Source organism: Choloepus didactylus, chromosome 10 (genome assembly GCF_015220235.1).
Source record: "Choloepus didactylus isolate mChoDid1 chromosome 10, mChoDid1.pri, whole genome shotgun sequence".
NCBI classification, from domain to species: domain Eukaryota; kingdom Metazoa; phylum Chordata; class Mammalia; order Pilosa; family Megalonychidae; genus Choloepus; species Choloepus didactylus.
In genome coordinates, this window is record NC_051316.1 from 115,833,056 (window position 1) to 115,858,038 (window position 24,983).

The 24,983-nt window shown below is 39.1% G+C and overlaps 2 protein-coding genes across 2 annotated transcripts in view; both read right to left on the minus strand.

The window, feature by feature from the left end:
* Positions 1–242: 242 nt before the first annotated feature.
* LOC119504874 (charged multivesicular body protein 1b-like) lies at positions 243–1,989 on the minus strand. Its single transcript, XM_037797474.1, has one exon. The coding sequence runs from the start codon at positions 1,987–1,989 to the stop codon at positions 1,390–1,392; it is 600 nt and encodes a 199-aa protein (XP_037653402.1). The 3' UTR covers positions 243–1,389.
* Positions 1,990–15,325: 13,336 nt separating this feature from the next.
* Positions 15,326–24,983, minus strand: part of RAD23B (RAD23 homolog B, nucleotide excision repair protein) — a 43,836-nt gene continuing 34,178 nt past the window's right edge. Inside the window, exons 7-10 of the mRNA XM_037797512.1 lie at positions 23,987–24,122; positions 22,396–22,523; positions 21,445–21,615; positions 15,326–17,172 (exon numbers count right to left, since the gene is read on the minus strand). Of these exons, the coding sequence (XP_037653440.1) occupies positions 17,059–17,172; positions 21,445–21,615; positions 22,396–22,523; positions 23,987–24,122 (549 nt within the window). The 3' untranslated portion in view covers positions 15,326–17,058. The remainder of the gene's footprint in view (positions 17,173–21,444; positions 21,616–22,395; positions 22,524–23,986; positions 24,123–24,983) is intronic.

Here is a 24,983-nt window from a genome sequence, read left to right on the forward strand (position 1 = left end):
GGTTACAAATTTTTCAAATGACTCACAAGAATTCCTATATTTTGGAACATAGGAATTCTCTTTTGGAGAAATCTTGCAGTGAGAGAAAAGAGTTAAAAAACCCTTAAGTCTTTAACTTAAGAGAAATATACTTGCCAATGCAAAAGCAAGTCACTGTTCTCCGTATTTTGAGGCTACTGCTGCACTTTTCAGCCAGAGAGCACACAGCTATACCCAGGAAAATGAAAGGAAGTACAGGTGGGCTCTAGCCTTTTAGTTAAACTTGCTCTCCAATCTCACCTCTTTCCCTCTTCCCAGACTTCCAACTGGCTGGCTGTATATTTAAGTTATTGGCACAGGTTAAGTCAAATATTTCAACTTATATTCCCAAGGTTCTCTAAGAGTTGTCGCTTAAGACCAATAAATAATGCAAGTAATTAGAACTTAAAATACAGTTCTAATTTTATTTCTACTTTTGGTTGTCAAAAATAATACAAAACCTACAAACACATAGACCCAGGGTTTTCCCAAACCAATCAAGAGTTCTTTGGCAATGTTAGAGTGATTATTATGACTGCCATGCTACTTAACATGCTTTATAAGAAGCCTAAGTAAAACACAAGGTAGAAATAGGAAAATAACTAGAAACGTGTTAGAGAGCCTGGTTAAGTCTTTTTAAAAACTCTATTTAAACAGCAAACAAAAATGAGAGAACAATTTTTCCCATAAACGAAGTTGGCATTTTATCCAGTTTTGCAAAGGCAATTATTACATGAAAAACTTATAGAAGGTAAACAATAGGAGTATTATGCAAAACAAGTTAGGAGAACAAATAGTCAATTGTAGTCTCACTTTGATGGCAAAAAGGAAGTAAAAAAAAAGGCAACAGAATACACAGACATAGCACTGTCCATTAAATATGTTGAACGAGGTGTTTATAGCCCTGTAATCAAACTAAGTAATTATTCTCCCCTCTTTAATTTTTATGCATTACCTGCCAATTACAGGTATTAGCAGTTACACTAAATTAAAAAAAAAATCCTTCGATTTGATTAATTCTCCGCAGAAAATCGCGTACACGGGAACTAGAGTTTAAAGGAAATTTTTGAGAAAGATTCATATACACCAAATTAACTAGTTCTGTCAAAGGCAGCTATAAAAATACACACCATCACAAGCTATACAGAACTATAAAATTCAGTTAAGAATGGAGAAAGCTGGGCATTTTTTAATGTATCTGGTGAGCGCCGTAAACCCAAAGATAGAAGCATCTTAAATAGAGAGCATTTCAGCATTCAGGTATGTTCAATCTCTAGTGTATCGTATCTCCGTAATATACAGAGGGCAAAGGTGGCTCTCTGTATACCTGAAGGTGGCTGCGGCCGGGAAGCCGCAGGGTGGGTTCCGTCATCACACTTGATCCCGCAGGCGGGCCAGTCTCTGCGACAGCTCATCCTGCTCGGCCGAGGCCACGCTCGTGCCCACCGAGCCGGTCTGCCCCTGCGGCAGCTCCATGTTGAGGTCGAGGCCGGCCTCGTCTGCCATTTCCTGGAGCAGCATATCCACTTGGCCCTGGGGAGTGGTCAGCGTCGTCGTGCTGCTCATCGTGTCTTCCATCTGCTGCGTCTGCACGTCCAGCGTCTCAAACTGGTGCTCGAATTTGTCCATCAGGGCGGAGATCTTCTCCAGGTTCATGGTCTTCAACGTCGCGTCCATCGACTTGACCACGCCGGCCATGGACTTGGTCACCTTGCCCATCGTCACCGCCGTCTGGACTCGGGCGGCCACCGCGTCCACCCGCGCACTCGTCCTCAGGAAATTCACCGCCTGGTTCTTCTGGCGGATGGCGTTTTCCGCGTGTATCCTTGCCACTTCCATGTTGCCTTTCTGAATGGCCTTTTTAATCTTGGCCTTTTCGGCCTTTTCCTCTTTGTCGCATTTCTTGGCACTCCTGCTCAGCAATTTGGCCGCAAACTTCAGGTTGAACAGGTGTTTTTCCATGTTGGACATGGTCGGTCGGCTCTTCGGGTCTGCGGCTGGGGCCGGGGTCTGCGCGGCAGAGACGCAGGAGGACCTGGAATGGCTTTTTAAATGGATAAGGAGAAGAGGGACACTTTGAAGAACGCACAGAAGCTGAGAGAGGAGCTGCAGATGAGAGTCAACTCTGGGAGAATTGTGGGGAGCTTGATAGAAAAGGCCTAGACTGCTTTGAAGAGACTATTGGTGGAAATAAGGACTTTAAAGATACTTCTGATAAGGCCTTGAACAGAAATGATGAATGTGTTGTCGCAAACTGGAAGAAAGGTGATCCTTCTTTTAAAGTGGCAGAGAATTTGGCAAAATTGAGTCCTGGTGTTGGATGGAAGCCAGAATTTGAAAGCGACAACCTGGAATATTTAGCTGATGAATTCTCCAAGCAAATTATAGAAGTATTAGCCTGGCTTCTACTTGCCAGCTTATAGTAAAATGCGACAGGACAGAGATAAACTTAGAACTGAACTCTTGGGTACAAAGAAATCAGAAACTGACAATTTGCAGAATTCTGGGCTTCCAAAAAGTGAGACCCCAGAAGCTACAGCCCAACGTGAGGATTTAACCAAACATGGAACCCAGCTGCCATTTCAGTACAAGCCGGGATTGGAGATGGAGTTATTCAGAAAGGATTTGTGGAAAGTTCTATTGTCTGACAGCTTTGACCCCTGTGTGCTTCATGCAAAGCCAACAGGATTTTTGTGAGATCTTTATAGACAGAGATGCTGCTGGTCTGGACTGGAGGAGACAGACAGGAAACATATTGAAGGAAAAATTTCTTCAAAGACAGAGCCATGGAGGTTGAGGTCTAGAGTCAAGAGGTCTCAGGCTGGGAGAACAGAGTGGCCCACATGCTTGGAAAGGGTGAGTTTGCCCCGGAGGTCGAGGGTGGGCCTTCCACCTCGATGCTCAGGAAAGGTGTTGCCACCTCAGGCCTCAAAGGGGGTGGAGCATATTCCCAGGGGACTGGGGAGAGCCTGGCCACTATCTCACTGTTCTGAAGGGGTTAAGCATGTGCCTCAGAGATGGAAGAGAATCTGGGTGCTGCCCAATGTCTGGGGAGGATGGGGCCGAGAAGGTGTCCTCCCCAATGTGTGGATATGTTGGAGAACTCACCCCATTGTTTGGAGAGGAAAGGGCTGCCACAAAGGCCCTTAGGAAGGGTTAGACTCCCACTTGCTCAAGCTCCAAAGAATGGCAATGAGATGTCTACCCTTTAAATGTCCCTCCTTTGTATATTGGAAGCAGATAACTTGTTCTAAGTTTCACAGGTACAGAGCCAGAGGGGAATTTTTCTTTTGGACAGACCATGCTTATAACTGATTTTGATGGGATCTTGTACTTAACTATTGTTATGGAAATGATTTAAGTTTCTCTGATATTGTGATGGGATGAATGTATTTTGTATATGGAAAGATCATGTTTTTCTGGGGTCCAGGGGGTGGGATGTACCAGTTTGTATATATTATGTCCCCCAGAAAAAGCCATGTTCTTTGATGCAATCTTGTGGGGGCAGACATATTGTATGGATTAAGTTGGAACATTTGGATTAAGTTGTTTCCATGGAGATACATCCCACCCAACTGTGGTTGATAACTCTGGATAATTTCCATGGAGATGTGGCCCCGCCCATTTAGCATGGGCCTTGATTAGTTTACTGGAGCACTATATAAGCTCAGACAGAAGGAGAGAGCTTGCTACAGCCAAGAGGGACACTTTGAAAACGCACAGAAGCTGAGAGAGGAGCTGCAGATGAGAGACAGTTTGAAGACGGCTTTTGAAAGCAGATTTTGCTCTGAAGGAGAGAGGAAAAAAGCCCCAAGAGCAACTAAGTGACATTTTTTGAGGAACTGCAGCTAAGAGAGGAACGTCCTGGGAGAAAGCCATTTTGAAACCAGAACTCTGGAGCAGATACCAGCCATATGCCTTCCCAGCTAACAGAGGTTTTCTGGACACCATTGGCCATCCTCCAGTGAAAGTACTTGATTGTTGATGACACTTTATGGCCTTAAGACTAACTTTGTAACCAAATAAACCCCCATTATAAAAGCCGATCCATTTCTGGTGTTTTGCATTCCGGCAGCATTAGCAAACTAGAACAAGGGGGTAGGACTATTCTTTCATTATTTGCTGAACGTATGAATCAGGGAAGCAGCACGTGCCAAGAGATATGGCAGAGCATAGTGTTTTCGGAGGAACCATGATTAGTCAAGCATGGGAGCTACATTCCCTCCACTAATCTGCTCCCTCCAGGCTTCCACCCCACCACTGGCATCTAAAACACACTGGTCCCAATCCCCAAGTAGAAGGCAACTGGAAAAACTCACCCAGCATTTTAACTCCATGTGCAGAGATTCCGGGGCATCTATAGAGACCGGCCTCCTGGTGGCACAGTGGCTGGAGCAGAATAAATAAGGCTTTCCCTTTACCATATGCAGCAGCACTGTTATTGGGATGCTAAATTAAACAGAAACTAAACACAGGGGTGGGGCAAGATGGCAGCCTAGAGAGGTGTGGAATTTAGTTAGTCCTCTAGAGCAACTAGTAAATAGCCAGGAACAACTGCCTAGTAAATAGTCTGGAACAACTGTTGGGTGACATCCGTGACTGGACACACATCGTACACCAGCCTGGAATGGGTGGAACAGCTGAGATCGCAGCATGAACTGTAAGTAAAGCTCCCCAGATTGCAGAGCTGCCCCCCACCCCCAGCCCCGGCATGGCAGACTGAGCTGAAACATTTCCCTGTGGAAAAAAGAAACAGGTTACCTGGAGTGAGGGAAAGTAACTCAACCAAGCTCCAACTGTGGTTTTAATTAACAAATATGGACCACTGAATATAAGCTACAAGCACGGATAAATCCAGAGCAAGCAGGAAAGGAACCTGAGGTTCCTTCCAGTAGAGAGGATGCAGGACTGATGGGAAAAATATATATATACATAAATAAATAGAGGCTTTTGGAGATAGCTGAACTCAGAATACTGGAAAATGGATGTGTCCCAAGAAAAGGGGCGCAGAGAACTGGGTACCAACACCGGTCGACTGGCGAAATTGGGGGGCCGGGGACTGGCTCTGAAAAGGGGGTGTATCTTTCCTAAGAAAAGGGGGTTGGCACCAAGCTCAAGTGACTGCCCTCCCTCAGAGAATTCCTGACCTCAGGGTCTGGGGCGGCGGTGGGCGGGAACAGATATAACTTAAACTTGGCTTCTGACACCATCTGCCCCTGGCCAGGACAGGGTCTCCTGAGAGTTAAAGGGACCACACCTCTTTACACCAGTGAGGAGCTGTGGGCTGAAAGCACCATCTGCCAGGCAGGACTGGAAAAGCACAGAGTCTAGAGGCCTCACTGGTAAGACTGACAGTCTTCTGGGTCTCACCTGCAGGGAAACCTGATACTGAATACAGTCTCCTCCTGAGACCCGAGTCCATCTGGTCTGGGAAAATCTAATTGGGGTAATCAGGAAAACTAGATGCCTAGACAACAAAAAATTACAAATCACACTAGGAAAAATGAAGATATGGCCCTGTCAAAGGAAAAAACTTACACTTCAACTGGAATTGAAACAACTAATTATTAATCAAACTACTCTCCTAAATCAATTCAAAAATCATATCAATGAGCTGAAGACAGATATGGCAAAAGAGATGAAGGATATAAGAAAGACACTGGGCGAACATAAGGAAGAACTTGAAAGTTTGAAAAAACAATTAGCAGAACTTATAGGGATGAAAGGCACAATACAAGAGATGAAAAACACAATGGAGACATACAACAGCAGATTTGAAGAGGCAGAAGAAAAGATTCATGAACTGGAAGACAGGACATCTGAAATCCTACATACACAAAAGAATAAGATAGAGAAAAAAATGGAAAAATATGAGGAGCGTCGCAGGGAATTGAATGACAACACGAAGCACATCAATGTACATGTCGTGGGTGTCCCAGAAGGAGAAGAAAAGGGGTAGAAACAATAATGGAGGAAATAATCACTGAAAATTTCCTATCTCTTATGAAAGACATAAAATTACAGATCCAAGAAGTACAGTGTACCCCAAATAGAATAGATCCAAATAGACCCACACCAAGACACTTAATGATCAGATTATCAAGTATCAAAGACAGAGAATTCTGAAAGCAGCAAAAGCAATCCATCACTTACAGGGGAAGCTTGGATTTCTCAGTAGAAACTAAGGAGGGTATGATATATTTAAGATACTGAAAGAGAAAAACTGCCAACCAAGAAATCTATATCTGGCAAAAGTGTCCTTCAAAAATGAGGAAGTTTAAAATATTCTCAGACACTGAGTTTGTGAACAAGATATCTGTTCTACAGGAAATACTAAAGGGAGCACTACAGACAGATAGGAAAAGACAGAAGAGAGAGGTTTGGAGCAGAATATTGGATGATGGTAGCACAGCAATGTAAGTACACAGAACAAAAATGACTGTGAGTATGGTTGAAAGAGGAAGATTAGGGGCACGTAGGACACCAGAAGGAAAGATAGAAGATAAAGACTGGGACAGTATAACTTAGTGAAGCCTAGAATGGTCAATGACTGTGATTAAATGTGCAAATACATTTTTACATGAGGGAGAACAAATGAATGTCAACTTTGCAAGGTGTTAAAAATGGGTTGGTACCAGGGAAAAACACAATTGATGCAAACTAGAGTCTAGTTAACAGTAACATTGTAATATGCTTCCATTAACTTTAACAAAGGCAATATACCAAAGCTAAATGCCTAAAAGAGGGGGATATAAGGGAGGGGTATGGGATTCTTGGCATTTCTGTTGTTGTCTCACTTTTTTATTGTATTTAATTTTAATTTTGTTGCTCTTTAGTTGTCAATTTTTTTTCGACTAAGAAAAGAAAGAGGAAGACTTTTTTTTAAATTCAGTTTTATTGAAATATATTCACATACCATACAATCATCCATGATGTACAATCAGCTGTTCACAGTACAATCATACAGTTATGCATTCATCACCACAATCTATTTCTGAACATTTTCTTTACATCAGAAAGAATCAGAATAAGAATAAAAAATAAAAGTAAAAAAAGAACACCCAAACCATCCCCCCCATCCCACCCTATTTGTCATTTAGTTTTTATCCCCATTTTTCTACTCACCCATCCATACACTAGATAAAGGGAGTGTGATCCACAAGGTTTTCACAATCACACTGTCAGCCCTTGTAATCTACATTATTATATAATCGTCTTCAGGAGTCCAGACTACTGGGTTGGAGTTTGGTAGTTTCAGGTATTTACTTCTAGCTATTCCAATACATTAAAACCTAAGAGGTGTTATCTATATAGTGCATAAGAATGTCCACCAGAGTGACCTCTCGACTCCATTTGAAATCTCTCAGCCACTGAAACTATTTTGTCTCATTTTGCATCCCCCTTTTGGTCAAGAAGATATTCTCAATCCCATGATACCAGGTCCAGATTCATCCCTGGGAGTCATACTCTGCATTGCCAGGGAGATATACACCCCTGGGAGTTGGGTCCCACCTAGTGGGGAGGGCAGTGAGTTCACCTGCCGAGGTGGGGAGGGCAGTGAGTTCACCTGCCGAGGTGGCTCAGTTAGAGAGAGAGAGGGCCACATCTGAGCAACATAGAGGTACTCAGGGGGAAACTCTTAGGCACAATTATATGCAAGTTTAGCCTCTCCTTTGCAGTAACGAACTTCATAAGGGCAAGTCCCACGATCGAGGGCTTGGCACATCAAACCGCCAGTCCCAATGTTTGTGACAACATCAACACCAGTCCAGGTGAGGAAGTCCAACACTTCTGCACCTTCCCCAGCTCCTCAGGGTGGGGGGGAGGCTGTAAATATATTTTTTATTCTCTGCCCAAATTACTTTGGGATGTGGGAAGACTCTTTCTTAGTAGAAATGGAAATATCCTTATATAGATAGTGGTGGTGAATGCGTAACTATGTGATTATACAGGGAACCATTGACTGTTTACTTAGGATGGAGTGTATGGTGTGTGAATAAAACCATCTAAAAAATAAACAGAGGGATACAAGTGCTGGAGAAAGTGTAGAGAGGGGCTTGTGCCTAGTAACTGTTGGTGGGGAGGTAGAATGGTGCAGCCCATCTGGAGGGCAGTGTGGTGGTTCCACAGAAAGCTAAGCATGGGGTTGCCATATGGTCCTGCAACTTGGTTATTGGGTATATACTTGGAAGAATTGAAAAAAGGGACACAAATGGACATTTGCACAGTGGTGTTTATGTTGTCAATGTTCACAATTTGCAGTGGATGGAGGTGGCCTAAGGGTACACCAACTGATGAACAGAATGGCAAACTGTGGTGTATACATACAATGGAATATTGAGCTGCTACAAGGAGAGAAGTTGTGAGGTGACTGGACATTGAAGACAGTATGTTGAGTGAAATAAACCAGAAATGAAAAGAAAGGGACATTGTAATTTCTCACTAATATGGACTAAGTACAATGTGCAAACTGAGAATTGAGCCTTAGCACATAGGTTATCAGGAAAAGACTTATTGTAAAGCTTTCTAGATTGTAAGCTCTTACTGCAGTTACATCTATTCCTGAGTTGTAATGGTTATTTCTAAATTCTGAGATGCTGAGCTCTTTGTGTATAACTTGGTTGGTCCCTGGAACTTTGGGTATCTGTGTGACACCTGAGACTCAGAGCCAGAGTCCAGCAGCTATGAATGTCAGCATTACCCCATACAGCAAATGTAAGGAGTCTGAAAAAAGAGGTCCAACTTCAATTAGAGATATGAATGAAATGGACTTGGTTAGGACTAAGGTAAATTGAACTGAAGGGTAAAGGACGATATTGATGGTGTTTTTAAAACTTCAATTTCTGTGGGAGACCAAAGGAAGAGATGTTTATTAGGTGCAAAATCTATATTTTTTTGTAACACACTATGTAATTTAACTTGTAAGATCAGTTTATTCAAACAACATAATTACATGGAACGTTGGATAGGGAGTGAAATCTGGTTGGTTTGTACAGGTTAGTGTGAAGCCCCAATACATCCAGAGTAATTTGGGCAGAGACTAAAAATGTATTTCCAAAGCCTCCTTGAGGGGCTGGGGGAAAATGTGGAAATATTAAATTTTCCCACCTGGGGAATTAATGATACTCTCACAAGCATTGGGTGCTACCAATTTAGAAATCTGAGCCCTCGATCTTGGGGCTTGCCCTTATGAAGTTTGTTACTGTGAAGAGAGGCTAAGCCTACTTAAAATTGTGCCTAAGGGTCACCCCCAGAGAACCTCTTTTGTTGCTTAGATGTGGCCTCTTTCTCTCAAAGCCAACTCTCCAGGTAAACTCACTGCCCTACCCCCTACATGGGACATGACTCCCAGGGGTGTAAATCTCACTGGCAACATGGGATGTGACTTGCAGGGATGAGCTTGCCCCTAGCATAAGGGGATTGAGAAAGCCTTCTTGGACCAAAATGGGGAAGAGAAAGGAAACAAAGTTTCAGTGGCTGAGAGATCTCAAATAGAGTCGAAATGTCATTCTGGTGGTTATTCTTACGCTTTACAGTTTTTAGTGTATTGGAATAGCTAAAAGGAAATACCTGAAACTGTTGAACTGCAACCCAGTAGCCTTAATTCTTGAAGACGATTGTGTAACTATATAGCTTACACTGTGAGACCATGTGGTTGTGAAAACATTGTGGCTCCTGCTCTCTTTATACAGCATATGGACAGATGAATAGAAAAGTGACAAAAAAGTAAATGAATAATAGGGAGGGACTGGGGTGGGGTATGGGATGTTTTGGGTGTTCTTTTTTACTAACTTTAATTCTTATTCTTTTTTGTGTGTGGTAATGAAAATTTCAAAAATTGACTGTGGTTATGAATGCACAACTATATAATTATACTGTGAACAACTGACTGTAAACCATGGATGACTGTATTGTATGAGAATATCTCAATTGAATTTTTAAAGAAAAAAAGAACACATTTTCACCTCCATTTACAAGTCCCATGTGTTAAAAACATGTAAAAATAATACTCCAAATGTGCAGGGAAAGTGGGCAAGTGGGTGGCAACTCAGTGCTCAAGCAAGAAAGGCAACTAAGTGCCAAGGAGATGGGTCACATATGGGGGATTTGGAAAAAAAAAAAAAAGTAAATATACTGAGGATAAGAGGAGTCAGTTTTCTCACGTCCAAGGAGTTAAGAAATTTTGAAAAGGAGGCAGCGCAGATGAACTTTGTGGTGCTGGATTGGAATTGAAGGTATCAGTGTGAAGTTAGTTTTCAATATAAATTCATAGATCTAGAAGTATAGATCCATATGAGTGTGCATGTTTATTTTCTGTGTGCGCAATGAGAGGACTTGGGAGCAGGGACAGTCCAGTAGCAATGTGCATTCCTTGCACAAGATTTTGGCTTCTAAATGCCATCTCCATTAAAAGGAACCAGAGTTCCCTGGGGGAAATGGCTGATTCCAGAGCAAGTACCAGAAAAGCCTGGAATATTGTATTGTGGCAGAAAGGAAGGACCCAGAATGAAGGCAGGCTCCAGCACAGATGCCAGCTTTAAGACACACAATGGCAAAAGTCAGGACAATTTGAGCATCAAAATAATAATTGTAATGGAATATATACCACTGAATAAAATAGGAATCCACAAAGGTACAAATTAATAAATGGGGGAAAGAGAATGCCAGAACACATGCTAATAAATGTAGACAGGATGATGGGATTAGGAAATCGCCATTTGGCATCCATCAGAGTAATAACTCAGGCAACAAACATCCATGGATACTAAACCAATGTGCAAAAGTTTAATGAGAAATTGGATATTTACATAGTCTCAAAATCTCTCCCCATCAAATACTTAAAAGAAAGGCACCAAGAGTAACTTTCCAGTGGCAAAACCTGGCAGATACCAACTTACCCAAATGATCAAAGGGAATATCAAGAATGATGAGACAGTCATACATGCCATCCACTGGAAGGCAGTGAGAAGAACACAGCAGCACTTCCATGCCATTTTTTCCAAAAATGTATAACCTGAATCTACTCAGACAAAACACTAGACAAGCCTAAACTGAGGGACGTTCTGGAAGACAGGGTTATCTTAAAAAAAGGTCAAAGTCGTTAAGATCAAGAAAGGTCTGAGAGCATGTGTGGACTGAAGGAGACTAAATGTAGCAAATGCAGGGTGTGACCCTGGACTGGGTCTTTTTGCTACAGCGAACAATGCTGGGACAACTGCAAAACTTAAATTTGAATTTTCTGAGGGGGGGTGGGTGGTGGCATATATGGGAGCTCTCTTTTCTACTTTAAAATTGTGTAGGGAATAAAAAAAAATTGTTAATGCTTTTTGCAAAATGCACATGGTTTAAAATTATAAAACCACCTTGGGTTACAGCAAAGTTAAAGACATGAATGAAAAGTACTTTACGATTAAATAACTTAGAAATAAATTCCTTTAGAACTGAAGACAATATAAAATGCTGTCAAACAAGCATAACTATGCCTAACTGACCAAAAAGAAATCTGAAGAAAAAAAATTAAACCTAAAATGCTAAAAAGTTGCAAAAACACTATGGGGTTCAAAAAATCATTCAACAGAACCCCAAGTGTTCTATGGGATAGCCCAAATATTTATTCTCATCAGTTTTTCAACCAATTTCAAGGTAATATATTCAGTATTTCTCAATTTGTTATTGCAGTGCAAATAAAACCCACATGGCTTCTGTAACTGGAAAGCCAAATAACTAAAAGCAGGTGTGAGACAATTTTTGATTTTGCTGTAGACATGGAAGTTGTCAATAACTGACCCCAGCATCCCCATCAAACATCCCTTGAGTCATAAGATGGCAATTCAATCGACATTAACCAGCCCTGGTAGACAAATGCTTAAGTGTGGAAGATCTAATTTAACAGGTAGGGAGCCCATCTAGAAAGCTAATAAAAACGTAGGGTAGAGCACCCCAATCTTCCATCATGGCAAACACATACTTGTACAACACATTGGGGCCAAGAGCTAAAGCTGTTTGGGGCTAAGGTTGAGGAGCCCGGGTTCTCCAGCTGTCCTGAAGACCACCTCATGGCTGGACAGGATCACTGTCTCTAACCATCTGGAGCCCATGAAAGTAGGGTTGGGAAGCTCTGGGACAGGAAGATGAGGAAGGCCTAGATCAAAGGCAAGAAGAATGGAAAACTAAGTTTGAGACACGAGGTAGAAGTATGGGAGGATGGTTTCCCAATTTGTAATCCTTGAAGAGGATATTATACCTGCTAAAGGATTCATGACTACTCAAATAGTCTTCATCATAACATCTCAAGCTCAATGGGAGAGACCCTGTCTCAGTTTGTTTTGGCACCTACAAATAAAGCAAATTTGTCACCACTGATGTTTCACCGGTCTTCCTAGTCTCCTCTCCATGGTGACAACCCTATTTTAGGCACCAGTGCTTTCCAAATTTAACATCACAACAGGGAAGGCCTTTTACAACCATTTGTCACTTAATGTTGAATACTGAATGAGCATAAAGACTTAGTAGGCAGCTAACTTAGTAAGAGCGGTGAGGAAGCGGTCTGAGCTGACAACCCGCTTTCACATACCCAGTGAAAGATGACACTGCAATCCCAAGATCCAAGCTCTCAAAACCAAGTTTTTCCTTAAATTTTTGATAAACACATGCAGCAAATCCTAGCCGAATGAATAGTTTTTATTTATTTTTACACAGTATAAATATTACATGTCTCTGCAGAAATCTTAGTACTTGATTACTGGGTGTAGCCTAGGACCTCACTAGGGGAGTTATGACATTTAATAAATGCTCTGCTTCACATTTGCAAAACCTGGAAAATGATATTAAGTATAAAAAAACATTAGGCTCCAAGATTTCAGATATGAGATTTTGAATTAATAAAGAACTAAAGGAGCATGTTTTAATACAGGGAAAATTCTGCTCACTTGAAGTTGTGTAGTGGCAGACAGGAGACAAACATAAATGGAATTTTAGAATATTTGCACTATTAAAAGACCTTTCTTCTCCTCTAAAAAGAAAGGACAAAGCCATTTTCCTCTATATCTATTTCATAATGGTGAATTTCATTAGTGGAATTTCTTAAGTGGAACCATGTTCCCATTTGGCAAATACTGGAAACTGATTATTATATCATGATCTTAACAAAAATTCGTAGGTTGGCTTAAGTTTTCCATAGAGCAGACAAAGCCATTTTCTTGCTTATCACAAAACCAGATGGCAGTTATGACTGTTAAGCTGCAGTCACACCCACACCAGATCTCATACCAGTTTGTCTTTGTTCATTCCCAAGACTCTGATCCTAAAAGCAATTGTCACTGGATGTTTCTTTGGTCCTTCCAGCTTCCTCTCCATGCTAACCCTACCTGAGGTACCACTGCTTTCCAAATTGAACACCATGACAGGTATGGCCCTTTATAATCTTTGTCACTCCCTATAGCGCTCTCTGCAGTTTTCCAAACATTATTGCCCTGCTTTCCCTAAAGCCCATGCCTTGGTCTCGTGCACCCTAACCAATACCCCTCCCAACTCCCCAGCCTCAAACTACATACACACAGTCCTGGAAACTATCCTGCCATCCAAACAGGTCCAACTGTGGCACTCCTTCCTCTAGAGCTCCACTCACCCTCTTTCTTCCAGTTCTAATTAAGATGCTTTTTACAGTTGCCCCAACTCTGATCCCAGGGACCAAGGATTCATGAATGCATTTCTTCCCTTTGGTTCACCCATCACTATGCCAGGTGCCTGACAGTGTGCTCAGCGCTGAAATTCATTATCTTGCTACAAGAGCAAGAAACAATGTAAAAACTGCAAAGAACAATTTCCAAGTGGTGAACCTGACACCAAGTACATGCTAGCACCAGGGGCAACGCTGGGAATGGAGATACCACCTCTCCCCCTTAAAGAACCTGCAATAGGCACACAGAAAACAATCTGAAGCCACGAAATGAAAGGCCCAAAAATGCCAAAAAAGGAATAAAGAGTAGCATACAATTTAACCCATGGGCTAGTCACAGCTAAAAGAGCCAGTAGTAAATATTTTTGATTTTGGGAGCCACACAGTCTCTAATGCAGCCACTCAACAGAGACCTATGGAGCATGAAAGCAGCTATAGACAATATGTAAATGAGCATGGCTGTGTTCCAATAAAACTATTTTTGGACACTGAAATTTGAATCATAATTTTCACATCATAAAATATACTAACCTTTTTTTAACCATTATAAAATGTAAAAGCACTTTTTAGCTTATGGACCAAACAGGTGAGAAAGATTTGGCCCACAGGGCTGTGGTTTGGTAGCCCCTGGCTGAGAGGAACAAAGGGAAAAAAATGGACAAAGGATCCCTTGCACCAGAGAATCAAGAGTTGGTCTGGATTCCTTCCCTGAAATTGCTTACTTCTGAATACTTTGTAGCAGCCTTATGCTGGCTGTTACAAAACAAGTAGTATGGGGAAAATGGGAATTCTGAAATCTCTAGATGAGGATATGGAGACACAATAAAATACCAAGCTCCCACCTACAAATAATCTACATTTTCAATTCCCGAAGAAAACAAAAGTATCAGTGATGGAGGCAACATCTACTTTTAATCTAAGATTCTTTGTGGCTGAATCATTTTTAAAAAGAGAAATGCAATGTTGGATGTACTGAAAATATTTTATCATCAATTCTCCAGAATTCTAGCTATCTAGTACCAGGAAAAATTTATATGGTGGAACACTTCAGCATTTTTAAACACTGAAAAGGAATACTTGACTTGAAGATGGCAGAATTTAACAAGTATAAAGTTAAGGCTTCCTCACATTTTCCAGAGAGCACCTAACAATAAAAATATCTCAAGAACTAGATGGCAGAATACCTCAAATGCAAAATTCTGAAATCAAAATAGCCACTTACATTAAGAGCCTTACCCCAACTGTAAATTAAAAACAACAAAAGGTCATGAAAGGCTATTTCTTTTATAGTATCTTGGCTGGTTCCTTAAGTCTCTATCAGGAAACATGTAACAAAGTACTGTAAAGAATGGTCAAAAGTTGGCCCAAGCTGTCTTCTGGTAACCATCAATCCCATTATCTGTAGCTCCGTTGTTCAAGAACAAAAGCTCCATGTCACCAACTTCTGCTTGTCACTTTTCAGAGAAAAGAGGCAATGGTTGCACCCCATCCGCACCCCAGGTTTTTGAAATGTGCTTAACAATAAGGTAGCACACAGAACGCCATAAAACAAACAATAGTATTTCATTGTCCAACCAGAAAAGCCACCCCTCTTCCCAACTTATCCCTTTACTTTGAAAGAGGAACGTATTTATGAATCGTCATTTTATTCTCCTGAGATATTATGCATGATCCATGATAAAACATACAGGTAATACAAAGTCCAAAGGCTTGTCATGTCATATTTATGAAATAAACACATGAAAAGTAAACTACATGATAACAATGTGGGGAGAAATCATGGTTTCATTTATTTTTCATAAGAGACAGGTTACGAGTGCATGACTTAAAAGCTTAAAAATCATCACCAAATTGTGCTAAGGATATTGCAAGAGATTATGCAGGGAGAAATCTGTGCAAATTCATCTTCTTACTCAGTATCAGTTGGTGGGGGGGACCCCGATATTATTTCTTTAAATAGTTTGCTTATATTCAGGCAAAATACATTTGAAAAATTGAAGTAGACATCTGTTCCTTCTTTATGATCAAATAACAATGCCAATGAAGGAGATTCAACAGGAAAAACTGAGATGAAAAAAATCCAAATAGAAGTCAACACTGCTATTAAGATTTTTCTTTTAATATGCCATGAGATATCTTGATTGTATATTTTCTGAAGTACTTTTCCAGCTGCATCTTCCTAACCATTCCAGAAGATTTTGCCAGTTTTTTCAATGCAATAAAAGGTACTGGATATGGTTCTGTCCACTTATCTTTTTTAAAGAAATATAATACTAATGACTTCAATGGTCATACATTCTTATCTAATTAAAAAAAAAAAAAAAAAAAAACAAAAAACATTTACAAATACCAGAAACCCAGTTTTGAAACATCTGCATTACTTTTGAACTGAAGCAGCATTTTGTGGGTTTTAAAGAAGGCAGCAGTTTGAACTCATGACTGATGTGAAACACGTTTCTGCTGCAGGAAGGGGAAGAGAGAGAGAGAGAATGCTGCATTTCTCTATTAGCCCCAAAAGTGCTCAGTTCATAAAGTGATACATCAGAAGCAAACATGCAATGGTTGTTTTAAAATTTTTACTGCAATATAACAATGAAGTAAACAGTAATTAGACACCTACCAATTTTTTCCCAAAAAACAAACAAACAAAATGTAAACAGGAAAATAACTCTGCCTATACTTGTACAGCTTCTCAAATCATGTTAGAAGGGTCTCATCACATTCAATGATCAAGAATTTTAAAATAGCAGTAATTATTTTCATTTTAAGAAAAGGTACCCCTTCTTCCCCACCCTCACACCCCAGGTATTCAACATGAAAGAATGGGCTTCCTAACATATTAATTTCATACTTATTTGAAGCAGCAACAATAACCATCAATAATTTGGCATTTCTGTTTACAGTTGCTCCAAAAATTTTCCCAATTTCACAAAGCCATTATCCAGTGTTGCCAAGAAATAGAGACTGTAGATTCTAGGTAGCAAAGATTGTTTCTGAAACCAATGTTAAGTCAAAGAAATATAAAGCAGGGCATTACACTAAATTTCTGGATCTAGTACACTAAAAAGAGTGAAACCTAGGAAAAGTTACTTACTATTTTATAGAAGAAATAAAGACCTGCAAAAGCTGATTTTTGGTTGTATAATATTTTACACACTGTGTGGATCTGCAGCATCTGCCAATAAGCAGACATGCGCTGTATTTATCTCTGCCCTATGTCCTAGATCCCTCCCTCCCCACCCCCAACAATCTACTACCTTATACCAAGTATTGTGGATATGAGCCCAAATCATCCCAGACAATCCAGTGAACAAAGTTAGTGTAATGCACTGGTGTGAAGTGTGAGATAAAAAAAGTCCCTTTCAATCTTCATCAAAGTTCTGCTGTAGAAGAAAATTGGCAGCCAAATTCTCATTCTTCTCACAAGCAAAATATGCTTGTATCACAAGTCCTTCAGGAAATCCTAATGCCTTTAACTGCAAGAAAAAAAAAATACATGTATTTATAAACTCAACCCATCAATTAGAGCACATTTAATTTTCTTGACATATTATGGATTACAGCCTAGCACAAGTGACAGATCATCACTTGAAAGCATACTACAAAGTACACTAAAAAGTTCGTGAAAATTTTATGACTTCATCACCACCTGAATATGGATTCATAGTCCAATACAAGGGGCTAGATGAAATCTAAGCCCCTTTCTTTAATAACTACCTAAACAATTCTTTATTCCCTTTCTTAGGGAGTTACTAGTAAGAGAGTAATCCAAGAAAAGAGAGAGGCAAATTGAGTCCTCAGGCAGAATACGAATGGGACCTGGGATGACAGCTGTCCAACAGGCATGGAAAACATCCAGGCCAGATTAAAACAGGTGAGCGGACTCAGAGAATAATGTCCCTAAGGTTAAACAATTGAAAGACCATTGATGTACTTGGACATATTGAAATGAGTGTTCCACTAGGTAAGGATCTGGGGAAGAATTAGTAATTAGCAGAAGGAAAACTCAGCAAGCAAAAAGTAAGAAAATTATTAATTCCAAAGAAAACAAAAAATTGTTCAAGACCAGGAAAGTAATCATAGTCTACTATGTGGATCTTTTGTAAATTGCATTTACATGAAAAATAATACAAAACCTGAGATAGAACTATACTGGGGGGATAAATGAAATGGGAATAAAAAAGACTTTCAGGCCAGTGTGATACTTTATGTGAATTAAGTCATTTAACCACTATGGTAGATACCATTTTCATCCCCATTTTTTAGGGCAAAACTTATCTGATTTCGGTTTTTTTTAACAGAAAGAAACTAGGAAAACATTCTTGAAATGAAGAACAGAATCTATATATAGAAAGACCCATTTATGTCATAGCAATGAGTATATAAGAAAGACTAATTCCAGTGTCTATCCTGATTCAGCTACTGAACTTTAAAAGTGATGAAAGAATTTTTCTGGCACCTGAACAGCAGGAAAAGCCAGGCTTGCTTCGGGATTGGTTATACAATATTCTTCAGAAAACAAAATGCCCTGGCATCTCAGGATACTTCTAAAAATAAACTTCGGGCAATTATAAATCTCTGGAAAATCTGCAGATATTGGGGAATGACCACTTCCTAAACTGGAACAGAGACAATCAGCATAGCAATCCCTCAAAAATGCACTAAGGAGAGGAATATTCTGTATACAATTTCCAGTATTGCCAGTTATCTTTCAGTATGCTGTACTTTCCCAAACTGATTGTAACTCTTGAAGTCAGGTGCTTTGTTGTATACATTGTATTTCTTGCCTTCTCTAGCCCAGAACCCTACCTTCTTGTGAGCCTTTAATAAAGTTAAGGGAACTCTTCAACAACAACAACAAAACTAGCAAACCAAATCAAGCCAATCAAGCAACATAGGATTATGCACATGACTAAGTAGGATTTCCCTCAGGAATGCAAGTTTGGGTCGATATACAAAACACAATCAGTGTAATACAGCATAAAAATAGAATAAATGACAAAATCCAACCCCTTTTCATGAGAAAAACAAACTAGGAACAGAAGGGAATTTATCCTGATAAAGGGCATCTACAAAAACACCCAATAACTAACATCGTATTTAAGGTAGAAGACTAACTGTCTTCCCCCTAAGATCAGGAACAAGACAAGGATGTTTGCTCTTGCCATTTCTATTCAACAATGTACCGGTGGTTCCAGCTAGGCAATTAGGCAAGAAAAAGAAATAAAAGGCACCAGATTAGAAAGGAAGAAGTAAAAGTATCTCTATTTGCAGATCTGACCACACACACACACACACACACACACACACTTCAGTGCTTTCACATTTTCAGAAAGAGTCATTCTAATTCCTTTAGTTAAGATATCAGATTATGGTTAAACATAATTGTGCTACGTCAAAGACAACAGGTCATTAACAACGATTTTTCCACAATTAATGCAACTATAAATTTTGTTTTAGGTTTAAGACCCCCCCACTGAGTATAAACATCCCCTATACCAAGGAAGCAAACTGAGTGAGGTGATTATGGCTACACATTTCCTAACCTTACTTACGCTATTCCACACTGATTATGGAGAGGTTCAACAGAATGTATTGCTAATATGTACACACAAACTGACCCCCAGTACAAAATTTCAAATTACATACCCAAAGAACATGTTTTGGTTCTTAGAAATATAGTTGCTAAAAGATATTCAAATCTTGTTTCTATTCTGTGTTAAACCAATTGATCCTGTTTTCCTATAAAAAAAATAATCACAGATACAAGTAGTGGTAGAAGGAAGAGGATGAGAGACAATTGTCATAAAACCCAGAAAGAATAATAACTTTATTTTGAAAGTCTTTTTTCTGCATACTATGCCTATTCTTTTTGTGGGTCTTTCCTTACCTTACACTATAACAATGTCAAAGTCTGAAAGTGCACATGGCTTATGTCAAGCAAATTATGTTTGCATTCATTCCTCTGCTTAAGAAATGGCTTCTGCTACTTTCCTCACCAAGTATTTGTGCTATACTTAATTTGTTTTGCTCAAATCACTAGAGCATAGTTTATAATAAGTCTTGAAATCACTAATTTGTGACCTAGTTGTTGAAATCTATGGCAGTTTCCAAATATATATAACCTAAAATTTCACTCACACCACCAGAACTAATAAATGAGTTCAGGAAGGTTGCAAGATACAAGATCAATATACAAAATTAATTTGCATTTCCATATATCAGTAATTATAAACACTCCAAAAACGATATTAGGAAAGCAATTCCATTTATAATACCATTGAAAAGAATAAAATAGGAATACATTTAACAAAAGTGCACCGTCTACACTACTGAAAGTAAACCTAAATAAATGGAAAGATATTCTATGTTCATGGATCATAAGATTTAATATTTTAAGATACCAATATTCCTGAAATTGATCCACAGATTCAACACAATTCCTATCAAAACCCTAGTTTTGCAGAAACTGGAAAAGCTAATCCTAAAATTCATATGGAATTGCAGGGGGCCCAAAATAGCCAAAATAACCTTGAAAAAGAAAAAGTTGGAGTACTTGCACTTTCTGATTTCAATACTTATTACAAAGCCATAGTAATTAAGACAGTATGGCACTGGCACAAGGATAAACATAATGATCAATGGAGGAGAACTGAGAGCCCAAGATTAAACCCTCACATCTGAGGTCAACTGATTTTCCACAAGGGTGCCAAGATAATTCAATGCGGGGAAGAATAACCTTTTCAACAGCTGGTCCTGGGACAACTGGGTATCCACAAGCGAAAGAATGACACTGGACCCCCACACCTCAAGCCAACTGCAAAAATGAACTCAAAATGAATCACAGACCTAAATGTAAGAGCTAAAACTACAAAACGCTATGTCCAACACAGAAATCAAGAACTGATAACCCTAAACTTAACAGACAGATGCCATACAACAATTCAGGTAGCATTATTTACTCGCTTCTGTTATTTAAGGAAATAGCCATTAGTATGATATATACAAAATACTTTTAAAGAAACAATTATAAACCATGAGCACTCCTGCATATCATAAACAAGGACAAACATTTGTCTCAATGATTTTGTAACTATTAAGTTAAAATACAATTTTATCTGATTTCCATCTCAAAACACTTTGCAAGATGAGACTGCAAGCACTATGATTCCCTGTTTACAATAGGGCTCAGAGAAAATGATTGACTAGTCACAATGTCATAAAAACGAAGTTACAGCAGTGCTGTAACTTGTACTGGTCAACCTGGGAAGGATAGAAAAAGAAGCAGAATACTTGGTTGTGATGTTTACTGTACATAATTTTTACATAATTTAAATACACACCTCTTCTATATTTTAGAGATAGAAGTGAAGTAAAATTTGAAATATAAATCTAAAAACCAGTAATTTATAATTGGGTATACACTTTAAGATCAGTTTTTTACTACTTGAATTTTAAAACATAAATGAAATTATTAACAGTTTCTTACCACATTTATACCTATTCCATGCTAGACAGGTACTTCACAGCTAGTCCCCTGGCTTCACAGAGGTCAGGGAACAGGGCTGAGAAGAGACCATCTTTATTGCAACCCCTAGGACAATGTTCTCTATTTGGCTCTGTCCAACACAACTATCTCCAGTGATGGAAATGGAGACATATCTCTACTGTCCAATAAAGTTGTCACTAGTCCTGTGACTACTGAGCACCTGAAATGTGCGTAATGCTTCTAAGGAACTTAAACTCACCCTTTCTATAGCTTCTTTTTCCTGAGGTGTGACTTGAATGTAGTTCATATGACCACTTCCAGCTTCTGCAATTCCTCCACTGCCACCTCCACCCCCTCCTCCTTGACCACCAGCTTCTTGAACTGGTTCATTTAACATCTGAATAAAATGCTCCTGGTGTTGGCTAATTTGCTGTGGTGATATGAAAGACAGAGAAAAATAACACACTGAAATTAAGTATCATTGGGAAAATAATTCTAAGTACAAATAAGAGGGACACCTATAACTTTGCAACTGCAATTCTCTGGAGTGATTCTGGATTATTCAGTCTTTGGAAGGATGCGATTTCCTGCATATTACTAAAGAAACTCAGTACTTGACCATGAGGTATACAGTAAAGAATGAAAAGAATTCAAATTCTCTTTCATAAAAGTCCCCCACCCCGCCCCCCAAAAATCAGTATTAAAAAACTACTTTGGGACTATAAACTAATAGAACATATTCTTTATATATCTGTTTCTTACCTTTCACACTAGAAGTTAGAACAAAGCTGTGCAAAACTCAAATACTTCATGATGTGAGCATTAAATTAGCCCACAGCTATATTTTCTAAGAGGCAGTGCTCCACTGATAAGTTAAGGAAAACATGGATTTAAAAAATTAAGACAGCGTTTCTTTGTTACACAGCTTCTCAGATTCTTTACTATGTTAGGATGCACTGCAAATGTCCAAGAAGGAAACAAAGTGTTTCCCAAATTTATTACCTGACCAAGTTAAAACGAACCCGACCTCCATCCCCTCGCATCCTTTTATCAGTAAACCTATTAACACATTTTGAACATAACATTTACAGAATGCAACTTGGGAGAATGGTTTATAGGAAGGTGGTGTGGGGTCAGGGACTCTGATGGACTTTTTAAAAATATGTTAGTCTAAACCCTCTTTCAAAATCAACACTGATTAAAAAGTTACCTGAAGTAACTGAGGATTCTCTCGACCTATCTGTTGTAGCAATGCTGGAAGCAGGGAAGGATTCTGTTGAATGATTTGTCTCATCTGTTGGAATTGAGGCTGATTTCGTAAAAATTCAAGTGGATGTCCTAAAATACATGTAAATATTTTTAAGCAAAAGGAATAACTTTTCATATATAAAAAGAGCAGTTACAATTTGCAAGTCCTATGCTGCAGAAATTACTATTAGCAGAAGTGCAAAATGCAGAACACTATAAATATCAATCTTTCTTACAACTGCCTTAGGTGCTAAGTGTTATCACATAATACTGAGAGCTTTTGCCCTACATGCACTCTTATCAAAATGGAAAGTTCTAAAAGTTGCTTCCGTTGCTGAAAAGTTCCTAAGTATATAACCAGGACTAACAAAACCAAAACAAAACCTCACTTACTTTATAACACAACCAAAGCCCTCAAAGCAAACAATCTGAGCAAAGAAATGCTAAACCAAAAGAGAGAGAAGTTTAATACTTAAAAAGAGTTCAGGTTTATAGATCAGAAGGAGGTTTTTTTAATACAAACAATTACAACTAGAAAGAAGCCTTTTGATTGTCACCATTTAACTTCAAAAATTTGTGATGTATAAAAATGAGACAAATAGGCTGTAAGACAATCTAGTGCTAATACATTTAGAGCTCTTTGTTCTAAGATCCTTTTACAATAATAAATAATACCAATTAAGACATAAGAAACACAACTTCTGCCTCTGTGGGGGTGCTGGTGCTCGTCTGGTTATGCTAAAGGAAACCAAAAATTGTAAAAAACAAGGAATTACGTAGATGAGGTTACTAAATGAGTAATGAGAATTTTTAGAGGAATATGTTATTTCCTAAATTATTCAGGAAGACAATCATTCAAATTAAAATGACCACAGCACATGTATATCTATTCTTTGCATAACACTAATTTTATAGATGAAGAAATTGACACCCAGCAAATTAAGTTACCTAGTAAGTGCTAAACATAACAGCACCCCAAATCTGACACCAGACTGTTGCCTCCTCTTTGTACTACTCATGCTGAATCTCAAGAAATGAAAAGCCTGTCCCATGGGAAACTGAACACAAAGGACTTAGGGATTTTTGACAATGAGCTGACTGCCACAGTTTGAGCTATGAAAGGCATAAAGAATGGCCTCTTCAAAAATAAACAGAAGACAGAACAAAGGAGAACCCCGTGTAATTCCTGGCCTATCACTGGCTCCAGGTTCTGCTGGAACTTGAAGGATGAAACAAGCCTAGCAAACCATTCCAAATGGCTTCAGAATGTAACACTAAATGGAAACCAGGAAGCATCTCTTCCTTAGAATAAGCTAAACATAACACACCCTTTGCCAAAACTGCATCAAGATTTTAAAATAAGTAAGGATATCTTTTACATCCATTTGGCAGAATTTCTTTTGGGCCCCTCTCTAACAATGTATAGGGAACTTATCTGAGGATTATCAAAATGCTTTGGCTATGAACCTTACTTCAGTAAACCACTTCAGAATAAATACTTTACACTAAAAGTTCAGGACCATTTCCTCCCCACCCAAAAGACTCTACTTTACCTCCAGAACTTGTTGTTGTAGTTGTTGCGGTTGTAGTTGCTGCTGCTGCAGCCACTGATGAAGACTGAGGAGCCCCAGTACTAGCTGCTTGAGGGGGGTCCACAACAGCCTGACTTTCTCTATCTCCAGGGATTCCCTATAACACAATTTCCAAGCTTTAAAATATCCCAGCATTCAATGTTCTTTTATTATACAGAGTAAAAGAGCAATCAGTCCATTTAATATCCTTGTCTAATTTCCAAAAGCACCAGAGGTCCTTCAATTAAAAGTATAGGGTTATGAAACCTTGTCTGAAAGCTTTATGTATTCAAATTAGACTGGAAATGACCTGGGGATGAAAGACAGCGTCAAGGAATCCACATTGCTATAGTGTAATATAAGGCAGCGTTGTCTGCCAGAACTTTCCAAGATGATGGAAATGTTTTATATTGGCACTGTTTATTAAGATAGCTACTAGGTATATGTCGCTAGCAAGAACTTGAAATGTGACTAGTGTTACTAAGAAACTGAAATCTTATTACTTTATTTTCAATTAATTTAAATTTAAAGAGCTATGGTGACTAATGGCTCCCTTACTAGGTAGTGCAGGTCTAGGGCTTTGCAATTTAAAAAATGCCATTAAATGATGTTTTATCAAGCAACACGTATTACATATCATTCCAAAGTATCTGGGGCAAGATCTAAACTTACATTAAGTAATAATAAGCATTTAAAAGGTTAATTTATTTAAGTTTAAAAAATAATACCTATCATTAAAATTCAACATAATCATGGTTTTTGGCCTATATATCACACTACCTGACTTTTGAACTTCACAGAAACTTTCAGTGAGGTGACAGATCAGTGACAGGATTACATCTATAACTCTAGCCTTAAGATCATTCAAAGAATGAGGTTTTGATGCATACATGACAGTTCTGAAATGACCCTTAAAAGAAAAGTCTCATGGAGACAGATCAGGTGACCATGATGGCCAAGCAGGAGAATCTCTCCCTAC